The sequence below is a fragment of the Eucalyptus grandis genome, chromosome 3, assembly GCF_016545825.1.
Source record: "Eucalyptus grandis isolate ANBG69807.140 chromosome 3, ASM1654582v1, whole genome shotgun sequence".
Classification (NCBI taxonomy): domain Eukaryota; kingdom Viridiplantae; phylum Streptophyta; class Magnoliopsida; order Myrtales; family Myrtaceae; genus Eucalyptus; species Eucalyptus grandis.
The window spans coordinates 48,290,277-48,309,472 of NC_052614.1; the positions used below are offsets into that span (position 1 = coordinate 48,290,277).

The 19,196-nt window shown below is 42.6% G+C and overlaps 1 protein-coding gene across 1 annotated transcript; it reads left to right on the top strand.

Annotated features, from left to right (window-relative positions):
* Positions 1–17,686: 17,686 nt before the first annotated feature.
* Positions 17,687–18,669, top strand: LOC104439813 (adenylate isopentenyltransferase). The gene is given in 2 exon segments (XM_039309702.1): positions 17,687–18,136; positions 18,138–18,669. Coding segments are annotated over 2 exon segments (966 nt in total). The 5' UTR covers positions 17,687–17,702.
* Positions 18,670–19,196: the final 527 nt, after the last annotated feature.

Sequence of the window (19,196 nt, forward strand, 5' to 3'; positions counted from 1 at the left end):
GGAGGGGAGCCCACCGCCAAGTTTATATGCTTAAAGAGCATTGAAAATGTTGTTTTGGAGACGATAACATTCTCGTCCGATCCCCACTTTCCATCATGCCGATTCCCTTGTCCTCTTTAGGAAAAAGGGTGGGGCGAGAAATCCACATCGATAATGTAGTAAAAGAGCTTGAGACCGACTGTTGGAATACTCCATTTGTGGTACAGCTATCGTTTACTCTTGAAGCGAGCCTGTTGTCGCCTCGTTGCCTAATGCGAGCAAGAGTAAAATCAGAGGAGCGATCCTCGTGCCCAGCATTTGAGTAGAATAACGCCGCCGGTCGGGGAAAGCGATCAGAGGATTCGGAGTTTTGATCAAGGGAGCTCCGAACGTAGCATGCAAGCAAGTCTCTTCGACCATTAGGAGCCATCAATTCACACGATGAATCTGGCTAAAAGGTCCATTAATTCGTGTTTGATCCTTTGCGTTTCCTCTTATCAAGAAAAACAATAATCAGTGGCTACCAACTAAGCTACGTGGCCTAAATGGTGAAGGATCGGAAGGAATGGAGATGGGACGGTGGGGGCGTTTCAAACTTCAAATTTGTAGGCCTATGAAACTAGGATGCTTTTTAATTAATCACCACTCGGTTTCGGTCTCCAGTGTCTAGAACCCAACCAATACATACCCAGTTCGTAAATGCCTATAGAGAAGAAAAAAGAAAGAATCTGACTCCTTCAATTGGAAAATTAATCATTTAAAAATCTTTTTTCGAAATATTAATTGAAAGAAATGCCAGGCAAATAATATTGTTTTTTGAAATTTGTTGACAAATTGATGTAGTAACTGATAAATGGATGCTTGATGACGTTTCATTTGCCTGCACATAGATTTGGTATCTATAATTCACTTTGCTCATCTTCAGCTGAAAAGCATACATACATACATACATGAATGTAAATTATCTAAGTGTCTTTATCTCCGAAAAGACGCGATTAGAATTAGATACCGCTTGATTCTTTAATTAAGAAAAAGAGAGATTCTTAAGATGCAAAATTAGATATATACAAAAGTACATTTTAATTATTATTTTTTATATAATCTAAAGGCACTAGCATGGAAACTTAGTTATTTAGAGATTCATTGAACATATAACAATTTTTATAAATTTTGTTAAATTTAAACTTTTGAGTTGTGCAAGTGACCTTTAACCAAAAGCAGTATGAACGGTTATTAAAGCTTTGATGAAGGGGCTTGTTAGATGGTCCAAAACTGATTTTTTTTTTTGGCCCCCTTAAAGAGACGTGAAGGATTGTACCATCTCATATGCACGCCCATTAATGCAAATGTCCTATCAAAGTTGACTGTGTCAAGTGTAAACGCGTTTGTTTCAAGGATCACCATTCTCACCTCCTATCCCCTTATCTTATCCCCTCCACATTTTCGTTCCATGCATGTATCTCAATCGTAGAAAGAGGAGAGAAGAAAGGAGGGAGAGCGGGGATCGTGCCTTCGTGCCTTGACTATGCAAAATAATGGGCAGAAACTCTCGCGAAGGGAACTGCCGAGGGGAGAAGAGGCTTCGTGAGCTTTGAGCGTATGAAGCAGGAAAATTTTCAATGATGGTGACAGCCACCAACCCCGCGAATTCGGAAGATACGCGACGGGGACTACGACAATTTTGGCAACTTCAATGTTGAGTCTTGCCAAATTATCGGGCCTTTAACATGATTGCCCCCCCCGTAATATTCCGAATGCCCTTCTCACGAAAATCCTTGGGACAGCGGGGTCTCTAGATTTGATCGTGTGTGGGACTTAACCCTTACCGGCGCATCAATTCAAGCACACCTTACCAGCAGGGGCATGCTTCTCAGGGCGAAAAGACGCAGAAAAACAAGTGCACTTTTTCCTTATCTGCTCGGGGTAACCCTCGGGTTTGAGAGCAGTACATGTGGACCGGTGTCTATACAATCCTAGGTTCTTTGTTTTGAGGTTTTGGTCGTTCCTCACTTTTTCCTACTACCTTTTGAGGTTTCGCTGAGGGTACTTTAGGTTATATGGGTCTTTCAATCTCGATTGAAAACTCAATTGATACAAGGTATTGAAAGAGAGATGATGTGGTTGATATACCATTCTCTTCCCGCCTTCTACTTAAAAGAAATAAAATAAATGAAGTATGACTTTGTCTATCAATCAAAGAGATAGAAAGATGTTCTTTCCAAAAATGATTTTCCCTTTTTATAAGTATGTTATATTAGCTTACCAAGAATGAACGGTACAAACTGAACAAATTTACTGATCGGGAAAAGCACCAATTTGGAATATTCACCCGATTTTTCGCCGGGCATCTCGATTCACAAACTTAGATTGATTCATGAAAATGGAAGTTCCGTGTCGTAGCAAAACAAAAACCCTAGGTCGATCGCTTCCCTTCCGTTTTGCCCTCATCACGGGCCAAAATTCTATCATTTGTGCGTCGGTTTTGCCTCCTTTCCTTTCCTCCTTTCCTTCCTCCCTTCCTCCATTCATCCATTCATCCATTCATCTCATTTTCTCCGTCAAACCCACAAACCAGATTCTCCTCTCTGCTTGCACGCGCCGCTCTGACAAAATCCCAAAAGATTCGAAAGCTGCAAGTTGCTGACTTCTCTCTCGAATCTCCTTCTCCCACGATCTCAAGGAATGCGGCGACGCCGTCCCCGTCGAAGAAGATGACCGCAGTCGACGCGAGAGGCTCGACCGGTCGCTGATGGACTCCGACTCCGACTTCTGCTTCGGCGGGTCGAGTTTCGTCCTCCAGCTCTCCTCAGCCAACGAGCTCTTCTCCGACGGCAAGATCCTTCCCGACGAGATCAGGAGGGACAGAGTGGTAACTGCCGACCACAGTGATTGTCTGCCGAATACCTTGGTCTCATCCTCCTCCTCCATCTGGGACTCCGATTTCTAGTGCTGCGTTCTCGGAGGAGTCTGAAGGAGCTCCTCTCGGAAAGCTTCGACGACGACGAAGGGGATGAGAAGCCGCTGCCCAAGCCATTATGGCAGTTCAAGTGCACTTAATTGTGACGTTGCCAAGAGCAGAGAACTGATTCGGTCGCTGCAGTTCCTCTCGCGGAGCACCTCGACCGGTCCAGCTCCAAATCCAAAGGACAAATTCGCCTCCAAGGACAACCCGAGGCAGAATTTGCAGAAACAGCCCTCTATATCAAGTCAAAGATGGTCGTCGGAGTCATATCAATCCTCATTCGGCATGCCATCTTCGTACGGCCTGTCGCAATCGGAGAAGCCCCCGACGACGAACAAACGATACAGACCCAGGGTGAGGGTCAATCCTGAATTGAATTTTCAGCCCCACATCAAACGATCAGGACGGTGAGCTTGTTCGGGCTCGGCTCGCTTTTCTGTAATGGCAAGGTCAGAAAGAAGAAGAAACGAGTCATCCTGATTAATCTTCTTTGTTAATTTGCATTAGAACAGAGAGAAAAGAAGAAGAAGAAGAAGAAGAAATGAGCTTTTTGAATGCTTCTGGTTTTGGTGCACATGCCTAGATAGATTTTTGTGGTGGTAGATATGGGGGACCTGATGGAATTAGCATGGGATAAGGTTCTCGAAAAGAATTCCTGGAAAATATAATGTACGGAATGCATGTTTAAAGATCAGGTTTCGTTTTCTAATAGTGGGCCCTATAAGCCTCTAACCAGCGTTGCATTAGCATCAGGTAAGATAATCATCTTGTTGTCTATCCAGCCGAAAGTCGTATGCTGTTGTCAGTATTCTAAATTCATCTTGTTTTGGGGACTTTCTATAATATCTCGGACTTCTAAGCGACGTGAAAAATAGATAGAATTTGCATAATAGCGGCAAAAATATAATGAGCCAAAAGAATTTGCATAATTGCATTGTACTCTTCGAGTTTTTTGTGTGTGAAAATGTTTTTTTTTTTTTTAAAGGTTCAGGGGATGCAGAGAAAGCAAAGGAGTACTTAGCCAAAATGAGTGATGAGCAAACAGACGGTGACGGTGTGGTTTTATCCCTCGTGCTCAAAGCTACATCCATCAGGCTGTTCAATATGCTCCTAATGACTGGTAATATGTAATGCCAAATCTGTATGTTCGAAGTTCCATATCGGCAAATATTGCAATGATCCCGAGCATTGTTTTCAGAACATTCGCGCTATGTTGTCTCAAATGGTATGGATGCATCTTTTGGTTTTTCGACTGCAGTTATGTTCTTGCTTCATGTCCTCACGATCATGATCATGATCACAATCATGAGGTAGAGGAAGAATTGCGGTTTAACACTAGTCAAACTTGTGTATCTAATTACTCAACTGACCACCCTTGTACTAATTGTAATCTTTGAGGACACACCCTACTGAAAAAGATTCCTAATTTATTAAGATTAATTGCTTGTCCTGAAGCAAAACAATATTGATGTAATACTGCAGTTAAATTCTGGCACTCTTGGACTTGCCATCAAGGAAGAAGATCTAATCATCTGCAAAAAATAAATGAGATGGTGTGGGACAAAATCTGTTCAGTTTAATGCTCTTCAAGCTACCATCGTCTACTGCCTTCTTCAATAGGGAGGATAGGCAATTTCCTACAATAATAAATAGGTAGGGAGATAGGGGATCGCTTTGTCTAATTCCTCTAGATGGTTGAAAAATGGGAAGTGGCTCACCGTTGACTTTCACACTAAAAGACATTGTGGTAACACACTGCATTACCCAATATTGCCACCTCTCGTTGAAATCCATCTTAATCATACATGCCTCTAAGAAGTCCCACTCGACTTGATCATAGGTTTTTTGAATATCAAGCTTCAAAACTACATGAAATTGTCTAATCCTTGTTCACACTCTTAGCTGATAAAGCACCTCTTGTACTATCAAGATGTTATCTTGAATTTGTCTCCCACTAACAAAAGCACTTTGGTCTTGGGCTATCACATTTGGCAACCACTGTTTCAGCCTATTTGCTAACTCGGAGACGATTTTATACACAAAGTTCTAAGGCTGATAGGACGGAATTGCTCTAACCTTTCAGGGTTGGAGACCTTTGGTATGAGGGAAATGAGGATAAGTACACTAATGGTGCCATAAGTTGTGTACGGCGGTCACTTTGGTGCCAAAAGTTTCCATCGGATCACTTAAGTGCCAAATCAAAGGAAAAATGCTCACTTTGGTGCCACAAGCAAAAGATTCCGGCCAAAATGATTATTTTTTTTTTAAATCGATAGGCCTTTAAATGACGTCGTTTTCGGTCCTCCTTAAGAAAAAGACGTCGTTTTGCCGTCCTACATGGATGGCTTCATGGAAACGACACCGTTTAGCTCACATAGGGAAAAATTAGGGTTTCCGCCGCTCGGCTATCGTCACTCAGCCACCATTGTAGTTGCTCGACCCAGGTGAGCGAGGAGAGACGAGATTGTTGCAGGAAAAATCGAAGGTGAGGGCGGAGGAGGAGGAGGAAGAAGATGGGTCGAAGGGGCTGCTGGTGCAGGCTGCGCTGCTTTGCTGGTGCGTTGCTGGTGTCGTTGTTGGTGTGCTGCCGGTGCTGTTGCTAGTGCCATGTTGGTGCCGTTGCTGGTGTGGGTCTTTGAGGAAGAAGAAGACACGAAGACGAGCCTTCCCTCTCTGTCAATTTGGGGATTAGGGTTTCAAAGTTGGGGGAAAGATGCCAAACGGCGTCATTTTGGTGTTTGGATGCTGACTCAACTCTCCGACGAGCCACGTTGACTTCAAAAATTAATTAAAAAAGGCCACGTCGGATTTCCGGCCAATTTCATCGGCGTTGGCACCAAAGTGAGCGTTTTTCAAATTTTTTGGCACTTAAGTGATCCGACGGAAACTTTTGGCACCAAAGTGAGCGCTGTACACAACTTATGGCACCATTAGTGTACTTATCCCGAGGGAAATGTATGTTTTGTTCAGTTATGGGTTCATAGTTCTAGATATAAAGAAATTCCTTACCGCATCATATACATCCTCCTTTACATCTTCCCAATCGTGCTGATAAAATAATCCATTTAAGCCATCTAATGCGGGGGCTTTCGTTGCCCCCAATTGGAAAGCAGTAGCTTTCACTTCTTTCATTGAGACCTCAGCTGTGAGTTTTTGATCCATTTCCTCCTGGACAACCCTTGGGTATTGGTTTAGTACAGGGTAAAAATTTCTTTGACCAATAGAGGTATACAGATTCTTAAAAAACTCCATGGACAGCCTTTTGACTCTGGTCCCTATGCCACACACCATTAGCATCTTTCAACATAGAAATATGATTCCGTTGTCTCCTTTGAATGGTTGTTTTTGTATTCTTATCCCCCATTTCAACCAACTTATTCTAGCTCTCATTCCCAAGTACATATCTTCTTGTATCCATAAATTTTCAATCTCCCTTTTTAGTCACTGAATTCTATCTCTGTTAAACTCTTCTCTAGTATCGTTTTGCCTCTTGAATTTCTTGTTTGAGCATTTTGATTTTACTTTGTCCATTGGAGAATTTTCGTTTACTCCACTTAGCCAAACGGCAAATTTTTTCTACAACGTATCATCCTTCCTCTCAGAAGAACGCCACACATTTTTCACAATGGATCTACTTTCTTTTTCCTCTAACAAAAAAAATTCAAACTCAACCTCCTTTTTACTTTTCACTGGAGGAGGGAATAGAGTTAATAGTAAGGGGCTATGATCATATTCAATGGTAAGAAGTGCATAGGCTTCAGCTTCGGAAATTTCAGTCTCCACTCAATATTAGCCACTACACTATCTAGCCTCTTCTTCACATAATTCTCCCATTCTCTATTGTTTGCCAATGTATAAGCATAGCCCTTACATTCGATATCCATCAATGCACATTCATTCAAGCAGTCCCGAAATGCATTTAAGCGATAGTGGTCAGCCAAACGTTTCCCCACTTTCTCCCAATGATATAATATTTCATTAAAATCACGCAAACAAATCTAAGGAAGTGAATTCTGAGAGCTAATCCTTTTAATTCGCATTTTATCTCCCATTACTGAGTCTTCACTGATTAGGTTGATGCTTTCTTTGGAAGCAAAAACCACATGTAACAGAGTAGTATCATCCCACAAAATAGCCAACCCATCAGCAATTCCTACTAGATTCACCACAAAGTAATGCTGAAAGTTTAACCGTTTTCTCAGTTTTTGTATCATTGGTTTTCGGTTCTCGGTTTCCATTAAGAAAACCACGTTGGGCCTTTCTTGAGCCAGAATGGCTCTTAAGTTTTGGACTGTCAAGAGTGTGCCCAATCCCGACAATTCCAACATAATATCTTCATTTGTAACCCAATGGCTAATTGGGGCTAGCTACCCAAACCCATTCCTTCACATCTTTCACCATTTTATTCTAGATTTCGACAGATTGTAGCCAAACAAATTTCAGTCTCCTCGTAACCTTCCATTTTTTTACTTTTGTGTCAGGCTAACAAGTGACACCCTCTCAGACCCAAGCTAGCTTAGTTAATTGCATTCTGAAGAAAGAAACAATTGAAGAAAAATCGCGGCTCATAGAGTGCTTCAACTAGATCGCATCTCTTGTCAGGGTTTATAGGTGTGGAAATTTTGTCTGTGTTTCCGTGGAACTGTAGCTCCATTTCAATAGAGCAAATAAATTGGATCATTCTTGGGCCAGCAGGGATCTATGGACCAAAGGAGGTTTTTAGGGTTTATGGGAAATGAAATTTTGTGTTTGATTTTCCATGAAACAGCAGCTTGCCCACAGTAGAAAAGATAAAAAGGAACATTTTTAGGTCAAGGGTGTGGAAAAAGAATAGCGACTAAAGGAGATTAGGGTTTAAGGAGGTTGAGGGGTAAAAAAGAAGACTATCACAGCGAAGGATAGGAAAAACCTCTTCCATTGAAGAAAGAATGAGGGTTTATGGAGGTTGAGGGGTAAAAGAGAAGACTATCACAGCGATGGATAGGAAAAACCTCTTCCATTGAAGAGAGAAAGCTCCGATGCTGGAGAGAAAGCTCCGATGCTTTAGAGGATTATTGAAATGTACAAAATCTCAATATTTTCTTTGTAAGTAGTTGGGACGAGGTTCCTAGACCTTTTAGCAAAAGTGCAGTTGAGATCTAAAACACATTCATAAAATGCAAAACATATCCATAAAGTGCAACCGAGTATTTTAGCTACCTCTATCTATTTAGAATGACAGAACAATTTTACAAGTTTTTCTAAATAATTTCGAGAATATTTGGCTCAAATGCTACGCTCAGTTGGAGCCACGTTAGCTGAACGGTCTAGAAACTAAAAAGAAAAGCTAGAGACGTAGAGAGGAAGGAGGAGGGGGGTGTCGCCTATGGGGTATTGCCTCAACACATCCAAAAGCCTTGCCATGAGCCGATGAGAGCATGCAATCGGCCTGGGGTTTTTGTTTTGCTATGAATGTAACTTCGATGTTCATAAATCAAACCTAATTTTGTGAATCGAGATGCCTGGTGAAAAATTAGGTGAATATTCAAAATTGGCACTTTCCCTAGTCAGTAAATTTGTTCAATTTGTACAATTCATTCTTGGTGAGCTAATATAACATGTTAGAAGATATGCGATATTCCTTTGGGAGATTTGGATTTGATTTGATTATGTATAAAGATTAGATTTAGATCTAGATTGATACATAGAATTCTTTATTTCCATTAATAGTACAAACCTAGCTCTATATCTTTAGGATCTGTATAGTTTATAGACATATTGAGGAAATACAGAAAATCTTCATTCCTCCCATCTTCACCTTCAGTTTCTTTCATGGTATCAGAGCCTCCAGGCTTCTAATTTGCTTCCGCCTTGTTCTTCTGCCGGAAAGATCTTCAACCTACAAAAAAGAGGTTGTGTTCAGTATTAGAATCAGTACTCGGAAGGATTTTTTTTTTTTAACTTACCATGGCCTCCTTGCAAACCAGCATCTCTGCCTCCGGCAACTCACCAACTGGAGAAACAACGCTTCAAGATTCGCAGGCCGAACACCACCTTGCGACACTTCCAGTCTCAAATTAGCAACATAGTGGCGACCCACATAGACTCAGCTCAATGTGGGGCAACCCTTGGCGGGCCAACCATACCAGTGGATTCCATATCCACTCTATTTTTGGCCAAGCCTAAATTCATCATCATCTGCATATGTGGGCCACCAGAGCTACGTCCAAGCTAATGGGGGCTCGCTAATCACGAATGGGGCAAGCCTAACCATCGAATCGGAGCAATTGAGCGAGTCGGGAGAGCCGGGTATGGGAACAAATCCCTACCTGGGGTTTTATCATGCGGGTTATCCAATTGAGACGAGCGAATTGGGTCAAGGAACGAATACCTTGCTACCAGCTTTCTACCGTTTCCAGCGGCGGCACTCACCGGACGACCAAAACCCGGTGATCCATTGTTTGTTTCCATCGCCGACGGGCCAGAATTGAGGCTCATCAGCTAGCAATTGACCGGGCCAGAAAACTATACAAGATGGTTGCAGGAATTCCGGCGCGCCCTAGCAACCAAAGACAAAGATGGTTTCCTCGACGGAACCATTCCAGTTCCCGTGGATGAACGCCTAGCCCGACTTTGGAGGAAGAGCAACCACCTGGTCTGAACTTGGATTGGCAATTGCGTCTCCTCGAAGTTGCGGTCGGAGTCCCACCAACAGAAGATGCAAAAGACATGTGGGAGAATATCAAGGAAATGTACGGAAAGCTGGACTAGGCAAAAAATTTTACCCTAATGCAGGAGCTCGGTGAATTGAAGCAAGGAAATATGACGGCCACAGCCGTTTTCAACAGGCTCTCGTCATTGTGGAACAACCTCGAAGCGGACGAGGAGAAGCTCGAGGGACCGGAGTCCACACTCAAACAATACAGATCCATTAAAGACAGGAAGAAAGCTACACGCTTTCTCCTCATTTTGAACGAAATATACCTTGGATTTCGCTCACAGATCCTTGCCATGGATCCCATGCTGCCGATTGGGCGGATTTTTCAATTGGCCATATAGGAGGAGAGTCAGTGACACGCGACGCCGGACCACACCAGGAGTAGTGAGAGCGTCGCACTCACAGCTCGCGGAGATCGGCGAGATGCGGCCACCAGGACCCAAATCCTAAATTGAGAGAGAGAGGGCGAGCCAAATTAGGGTTCACGGAGGAGGAGTTGAGGCTCTTTAAAACAGACCGGATGGACAACCAGGATGGGATGCGAGGATCGGACAGTCAGATGCTTGCCACATCATCAAGGAATTTTGGAAGGAATTTTAAAGGCAAGAGTAAATTATTTTGTGATTATTGCAAACGTACTAATCACTTAATTGACAATTGCTAGAAATTGAATGGAAAGCCCGGTGAAAAGGAAAAAGGTTTCAACAGCTTACCAAATTCTTTGGATCAATAGGTAAAAATACTAACCAGCCTATCTCATATAGTCAGTATCATCAACTGATGGAGGCACTTCAAAAAATGGATACCACAAACAAAAGAGCGAGTTTCTCAAGTATTACCCATTGCTTGATTAATTCAATATCCAGAAAGGCATGGATAATTGATTCAGGGGCAAGCGACCATATTATATGTGACAGGGGATTTTTCTCAAGTTTAAATGATAGATTGAATTTCCCTATTTCCGTGCAATTGCCCAATGGAGACATTACTCACGTCAATGAAACAAGGACAATCAATCTCAGTTCACAGATTACTCTTAGAAATGTTTTCTATGTCCCAGAATTCCAATTTAATCTGATCTTTGTGTCAAAAGCTTGTCAAGAAAATTCATGCCGAGTCATTTTCAATGCTGACACGTGTTTCTTTCGGGACTCTTCGACTGGGAAACTAATGGGCTTGGGTAGTCTCTCTAAAGGCCTTTTTTTCTGGAATAGTTTCTCAAGTAATTTCAATTTTCTTGCAATTCTTTGAATAAGTCATCATTGTGTAATTTGACTACCAATGATAGAAATTCCATTATGCATTTGAGATTGGGTCACAGTGCCTCCTTTCCATGTCCACAATGTCCTATATGTCCTCTTGCTAAACAATCTCGTGCGCCTTTTCCATCTAGTAACTCCTGGACTAGTGAGATTTTTTCCTTGATTCATGTGGATATATGGGGACCTTACCACACACTAAATCATGATGGGTCTTGGTATTTTCTCACTATAGTAGATGATTATTATCGCGCGACTTGGATTTTCTTGATGTAGTCTAAGAATCAGACTTATTCTCATTTGAAAAGTTTTCTCTCACTATCAAAGAATTAGTTTGGCAAATCCATTCAGCGAATCCATACTGATAATGGAAGAGAATTCTTCAGCCATGATTGCTCTTTACTATTTACTACACATGTCATACAACATGAGAGCTCCTGGGTCTATTCGCCACAACAAAATGGCGTTGTAGAACGAAAACATCGTCATCTATTGGAAGTTGCATGAACCTTGAAGTTCCAAGCCTCAGTTCTAGACGATTATTGGGGAGATTGTGTGGTCACAGCTGCTTACTTAATTAACCGTATGCCGACTCGGATACTTAAAGGGAAAACTCCATTTGAGTTATTATTTCGGAAGAAACTAGAGCTCTAGCATCTCAAGGTCTTCGGATGTCTCTGTTTTGTTGCAACAGTGGGACCTAGAGACAAACTAAGTCCACGTGCTCGGCGATGCATTTTCATGGGATATCCCAATTTGCAGAAAGGGTATCGGGTTCTTGACATTTCCATAAAGGAATTTATGGTAAGTCTTGATGTCATCTTTCATGAAGACATTTTCCCTTTTTTCTGAGCAGACCACTCTAGATGCAAATACAGGGATGACAACCTCTCCCGTGGTATCTTATATGATGAAGCAATGCCTCAAGGTCCTACCTATATACCAATAGCAGAATTACGGCACATTCCTCCCACTAATTCATTTCTTCCAGCATCAACATCAACACCTGCTGAGAGGACCAACTGCTCATAAGAAATTTTGGAACCGAGACTCGAAGATCCTAATGACTATGCTTTATTCACACGGACTAAAGGTATGTCATCCGTTTATTTGATGATATATGTTGATGACATACTTGTTATGGGAAATGATAAGGCTGCCATAGACAATTTCAAGAATTATTTACATGCTACCTTTCACATTAAAGACTTAGGAGTGCCTAATTATTTCATTGCTCGATCTGATTAAGGGATTTTCCTTAGTCAGTGGAAATTTGTCTTAGAAATCATATTAGAAGCAGGCTTATCGGGATGTAGACCAGCCGTGATTCCCATTGAGCAGAACATTAAGTTGACTACTACATAATATGATAGGGGTACATCACAAAACGATGATCCCATACTCAAAAGATCTATTAGGGTATCAAAGGCTTGTCGAGAAGCTCATATACCTGACCATGACTAGACCTGATATCTCTTATGTAGTACAGACACTTAGTCAGTTCATGCACAGTCCAAAGCAATCTCATTTGGAAGCTGCATTGAAAGTTGTGAAGTATTTGAAAAGTATCCAGGATTGGGAATTCTTTTATCCAAACGATGTGACATGAAGATGAAGGCATACTGTGACGCCGATTATGCTACATGTCCCACTGCCCGAAGATCAGTCACTGGATATTGCATCAAATTAGGAGATTCACTCCTCTCATGGAAGACCAAGAAGCAGTATACTATATCTTTGTCTTCGGCCGAAGCAGAGTATCGAGCCATGGCGAAAATCACTTGTTAGCTAGTGTGGATATGAGGGTTGCTTAAGGACCTCAGAATACAAGTATAGGGATCAACAAAATTATATTGCGACAATGATGCGACTCTCAAATTGGCAGCAAATCCTATAGTGCATGAGAGGACTAAGCACATAGAAGTAGACTGTCATTTTACACGAGACAAGATTCAAGAAGGGGTAATCGAAACAGAAGGAATTGGGACAACATAGCAGCCATCGGACATCTTCACCAAACCCCTATGTCAACGACAGCACGCATATCTATTGAGCAAGCTAGGCGTTTTAGACATCTACAAGCCACCAGCTTGAGGGGGAGTGTTAGAAGATATGCGATATTCCTTTGGGAGATTTGGATTTGATTTGATTTGATTTGATTATGTATATATCAATTAAAGATTAGATTTAGATCTAGATTGATACATAGAATTCTTTATTTCCATTAATTGTACAAACCTAGCTCTATATCTTTAGGATCTGTACAGTTTACAGACATATTGAGGAAATACATAAAATCTTCATTCCTCCCATCTTCACCTTCGGTTTCTTTCATAACATACTTATAAAAAGAGAGAATCTTCTTTGAAAGAACGTCTTTCTATCTCTTAGATTGATAGACTAAATCATACTATTTTTTATTTTTATTTTTTTGTATGTAGAAGGTGGGGAAGAGAATGGTATATCAACTACATCATCTCTTTTTCAATACCTTGTATCAGTTGAGTTTTCAATCGAGATTGAAAAACCTATATAACCAAAGTACCCTCAGCAAAACCTCAAAAGGTAGTAAGAAAAAGTGAGGAACAACCAAAACCTCAAAACAAAGATAGTAGGATTGTATAGACACTGGTCCATATTTAGTGTTCTCAAACCAGAGGGTTATCCCGAGCGGATAAGAAAAAAGCGCACTTGTTTTTCTCTTCTTCTTTTTTCGCCCTGAGAAGCATGCTGCTGCTGCTGGTGAGGCGTGCTTGAATTGACGCATTGATAAGGGTTAATCCCCACACACGATCAAATCTAGAGACCCCGCTGTCACAAGGATTTTCGTGAAAAGGGCATTCGGAATATTACAGGGGCAATCATGTTAGAGGTCCGATGATTCGGCAAGAGACTCAACGTTGAAGTTGCCAAAAGTTGTCGTGGTCCCTGTCACGATCTTTTCAGATCTATTCGCGGGGATGGTGACTGTCAACATTTCTGCTTAATACACTCAAGCTCACGAGGCTTCTTCTTCCCTCGGTAGTTCCCTTCGCGAGAGTTTCTCCCCATTATTTTGCATAGTCAAGGCCCGATCCCCGTTCTCCTCCCTTTCTTCTCTCTTCTTTCTACGATTGCGATACATGTATGGAACGAAAATGTCGAGGGGATAAGATAAGGGGATATGAGGTGAGAATGGTGATTCATAAAGCAAATGCGTTAACGCTTGACACGGTAAACTTTGAGAGAACATTTGCGTAAATGGGCGTGCAAATAAGATAGTACAATCCTTCACGTCTCTTTAAGGGGGCCAAAAAAAGAAAAAAAGAAGACTTTTGTTTTGCAATAAGTAGATAAACAAGTCCTTCCTAAAAATAGTTTCGTCTATAGTGTCCCGACTTTTCGTGAGGGAAATAGCACTGATTTGGAGAAAAACGGCATAAGTAATATCTAAAAAGAAAGAATGTCTTAGCTCCAAGGTGGACCCAATTAAATAGCTCTTTCCTTGGTCTTGCGAGATAACTATGATGATTAGCTATTACGAAATCAAAGATCGCATAATATGTTAACTTCAAGAGTACATGTAACTATGCTAGTAGCAAAATTAACTTGCAATAATTCATCTTTTAGGGGTCAGAAACAAGGCAGTCTCTGGAGTCAAACATGACTCTATACATAGAATTAATCCCTATAAAAGAGGCGTATTTTTGTCAGCATAACCTTTATCTTTCATATCTATTCAGCTGATTCTGCTTAGAATACTGAATTTGGGCGACGTTAACTCCTAAATTTTCCATTACATTTCTCCAACTTTTCCCTGTTTTTCAAACCTTAATTCTTTCGATGCTGACAGACATTAGCAAACTCAAGTTAGAAAAGTTCAGCATTTCTTCCCACTCCCCCCACATAACTCGATGCTCCTCCATCTCTCTAATTCATGTCGATATGCATGTGTGCGGGCGTGTATGCATGAACAACCGATCAATTGCTGCTAAATCACTGCTGATGTAACAATCCGATCTGACGAGGGCGAGAGTGATTGCAGGTCCAGAGAGGACTCCTGATTCTGATGGAGTTGTCGAGTCTAATAAAGGAAAATAATGTTTAAGTGCAGAAACAATTTATTTTAGGCAGTCACCCATCCTGTAATGTTAAAGCATATAATAGGGATTTTATTATTACTAATGGCATACATGTAATTTCCATATTAATTATGTATGCCCTAGACTCCTACTTTATATAGGGCAATATCTTTTATAATTGTAACGCTGAAACTTGTAAGCCTAGAGCTTGTAACATGATACTGATAGTAAGATTGCCTAGTGCGGCATCGTGGTTTTTCCCTTTTCTTGATTTTGGGAAGGGTTTTCCACGTAAAAAATTTATTTTAGGCGTTCACCCATCCTAATGTTAAAGTAGACAACAAGGATTTTAGTGTTATTAATGGCATACATGTAATTTCTATATTAATTATACATGCCCTAGACTCCTCCTATATATAGGGCAATATCTTTTATAGTTGTAACATTGAAACTTATAACCCTAGAGCTTGTAACACTAATACCAATAATGGAAAGATTGTGATTTTTTCCTTTTCCTGATTTTGAGAAGGGTTTTCCACATAAAAAATCCTAACTTGTTTTCTTCTCTATTTTTCTCTTCATATATTTGCATTTTTAACAGGTTCTAAGATGGCAATGGGGGCAGGAATGAAGTGAATTCCACATCGCCTTAGTATGATGAGTTGAAGTTTCATATATGTGATGGCACATGTTCAAACTTGTAAAAAAGTCCTTTCTGATTGAAATTCAAAAGAACAAAATTGTGTGAGCTCTGATTCAAAATGGACAATATCGTTAACAAGCGAGATCTGAGCTTAACAACCGAGATGCATCAAAGCGACCGCCATCATTAACAATTCGATTTGATGCATTGGATGTGCCGACGGTTGGGGAGCTGAAAAGGGGTAATTGCGGGGGAAGACCACATCGATTGAAATTCAGATTCATGGAGAATAATTAATTAGGTGATGATTGAAGGTCGGTGACCAGCTAGAAATCGGCCACCTGATTGACCGATGATGTTGCGCAAGGGCCGAAGTAGCCCTTTCTTTCCACGGGGGAGTTCAGATGATGGGGTTTACGTACGATTTATAGTAAAATATTGCAAGCGGCAATGATGCGGAAGATCTGCTTTGGACAAATAGAGGATATCTGAGAAGCCCCTTTATTCAAAGCTTTATTAATGACACAAAGTGCATCTTAAGAAGCTCTCTCTTTTTCTTAATTAAGGGATCACGCGGTATCTAATTCCATCCACATCTTTCCAGAGATAAAGGCTTTTGGATGATTTACATTTTTGTATGTATGTATGCTTTTCAATTGAAATGAGTAATTAGTCTTCAATAATGCTTTGACTATTGGAACGATTTTTAATAAGCAAAGTGATTTATAAATACCAAATCTATGGGCAGGCGAATGAGATATCATCAAGCATCCATTTATAAATTATTATATCAAGGACGGTGCCGTCACTTCCAACAAGTAACGGTGCAATATGGGCTAGTCATTTTGTTTTGAATATAATGGGCAACCGGATCACATATTTGCTTTAGAGGATAATCTATTTTGCATCCATTTAATATTTAAAGAAACAAATCTACTGATATTCGGGAAAAAAAAGTTATTGACTGTCAAATGTTTTGCCAGAGATGCGGTTTCCGGCGAATATGAGAATCTTGAGGCGGTGGACGCCGGTCAGGAAAGCGGGGAAGCCGTCACAGAAGGCATTGCCGTTTAGGTAGAGAGGGGCTTGAGGTTGACAAGGCGAGAGAGGTCGGGGACTTTGTTGGATATGGAGCTGTTCTTGAGGTTGATGACACAAAGCTGGTCAGCCGGTTCAGGGTCTTCCCGTCCAACGTGACGTGCAAGTTCAAGGACTCAAGGATGAGCTTGGGAGCCGGCCGTTCACGAAGAAGGCCTTCATTTTGATGTGGCGAGAGAAGACCACCAATTTGGCTCATTTTCAGAGAATCAATGTCTGTGCTTTCTCCCTCTCCTTTTGGACTGAATTGCTAAACAAGAAGGCGTGAAAAAGCAAAGGAGATGATGGGAGGAGGGGCAATAAAGAAAGTGGATCTACTCACACTGTAGAAGGACCGGCTTGGCTTCTACTGCTTATTACCCACCGATTACTCACAGCCACACATGGGGAAAATTGAAAAAAAAAAGACAAACCCTAGAAGTTGCAGTTGCAAAGACACTGTTTAAGGGGGGAGAGAGAGCTCCAATGGAAACCCAAAAAGAGAGAGATGCTTTGAACCTAGAAAAGATATGCGGTTCCCAAGGACATTAAATGTCAGACCCAAAAAAAAGACATCATCAAATGGGAAGTGATGATGTTAAGGAGGAAAGGAAAAGGGTTTGCTTATTTTTCCTTCGTAGTCTTTTCTTCATCTGAGAAGGAAAGGGTAAATACATTGCGGAGGAGAGAGAGAGAGAGGAGGCAGGGGTCGCATCCAGATTAGGAGAGAAACGGAAGAAGGCTAGGGATAGGACCAAGGGAGGAAGGTTTCCCCCCCCGATTTCTCCGAGAAATGATTCGGATTTGCGCATTTTCACGTGCACGCGCTGCGCCACCTCCTGGGTCTTGCCACGTCTCGCTGCACCAGCATCTTTAGAGAAGCGGATATTCATCTCCTTTCGCTAAACACTGTCCCTCCCCCAAGCTTAACTCCCTGTTCTCCTTCCCTCCTCTCTTCACTCTCCCCAACAACCATCACCTCCCCAACAGCTCCGCCCACCACAAGCCCACCCGGTTTTCCCCAATGGCCTCCTCCTCCGCAGCCGCCCACCGCCTCCTCCACCGCCGAGCCAAGGTGGTCGTCATCATGGGCGCCACCGGGTGTGGCAAGTCCCGCCTCTCCATGGACCTCGCCTCCCTCTTCTCTTCCGAGGTCATCAACTCCGACAAAATGCAAGTCTACCGGGGCCTCGACCTCACCACCAACAAGATCAGCCGAGCCGATCGCTACCGCGTCCCCCACCACCTCCTCGGATCCTTCGACCCGGACGACGGCGAGATGACCCCGTCGCAGTTCCGCTCCCTCGGCCACGCCGCCATCTCCGGCGTTGCCTCCCGAGGGAAAATGCCCCTCCTCGTCGGCGGTTCCAACTCCTTCATCCATGCACTCCTGGTGGAGCGGTTCGACCCGGATGCAGACGTGCTCGGCGGGATCGGCTCGCCGGCGAGCCCCGAGCTGGTATGACTGTTGCTTTCTGTGGGTCGACGTGTCGCTGCCCGTCTTGCAGGAGTACCAGTCGAAGCGCGTTGACGAATTGATCAACATGGGCACGTTCGATGAGCTCACTGGATACTACGACCTGCGCCGGACCAACCCGGGGGGTTGGACCGGGCTGAGGAAGGCCATAGGCGTGCCTGAGTTCGACCGTTATTTCATGAAATACCCGCCGCCGAGGGGGTTTGGGCCGGGGGACGCGTGGTGGGAGGAGGATGCGAGGGAGCGGGACAACGATCCGGTGCGGGAGAGTGCATACCAGGAGGCGGTAAGGGAGATAAAGAAGAACGTGGGGCAGCTGATAAGGCGGCAGATTGAGAAGATCCAGAAGCTGAGCAGGAGCGGGTGGGAGCTGCATATGCTGGAAGCGACGGAGGCGGTCCGTCTGGCGATGGCGGCCGAGGAGAAGGGCTGCGGCAGGTCGCGGGACGTTTGGGAGAGGCAGGTCGTGGGGCCGAGCAAGGAGATTGTGAGTCAGTTCTTGCAAGAGAATTAGGTGGAGGGGCCAAGCGTGGAACGGCTCGATCGATTTGGGTTCGTGTCGCTCCGGGCGAATTTTGGGTGGGGTATTTGGTTTCCGTCAGTACTACTCGGGGGTTGCAATTTGGATATGGTGTTAATAATGGAAGAAGCTCATTTCGGTAATATGCTTCTTCTAGCTCATTTCGGTAATGATGATGCTTCTTCTTGTTACGTGCATCATGAATTGCAAGAAAATTGCAGCACTGAACACTACCTAGAGTTTTGATAACCTAGAGTCTATCATTTCCAGATGTGCTTTTGGACGCTATCTAGATGAAACGCGACAGATTAGGTGATTTTTAGCGATGATATCGGCAGAGAAGTGTTTGTATATCCATGTATTTGCTGATTATCCTACATAATCGCTTAACATGTGTATCCAAAGAAGTCGAGCATCATCATTACGGACTTGATAAAAGCTACTTATGGAAATGAGTTCCTAACAATGATGCTGGATGAAAGCACTGTAATGATGATGCTCGATGAAAGCTACTTATGGAA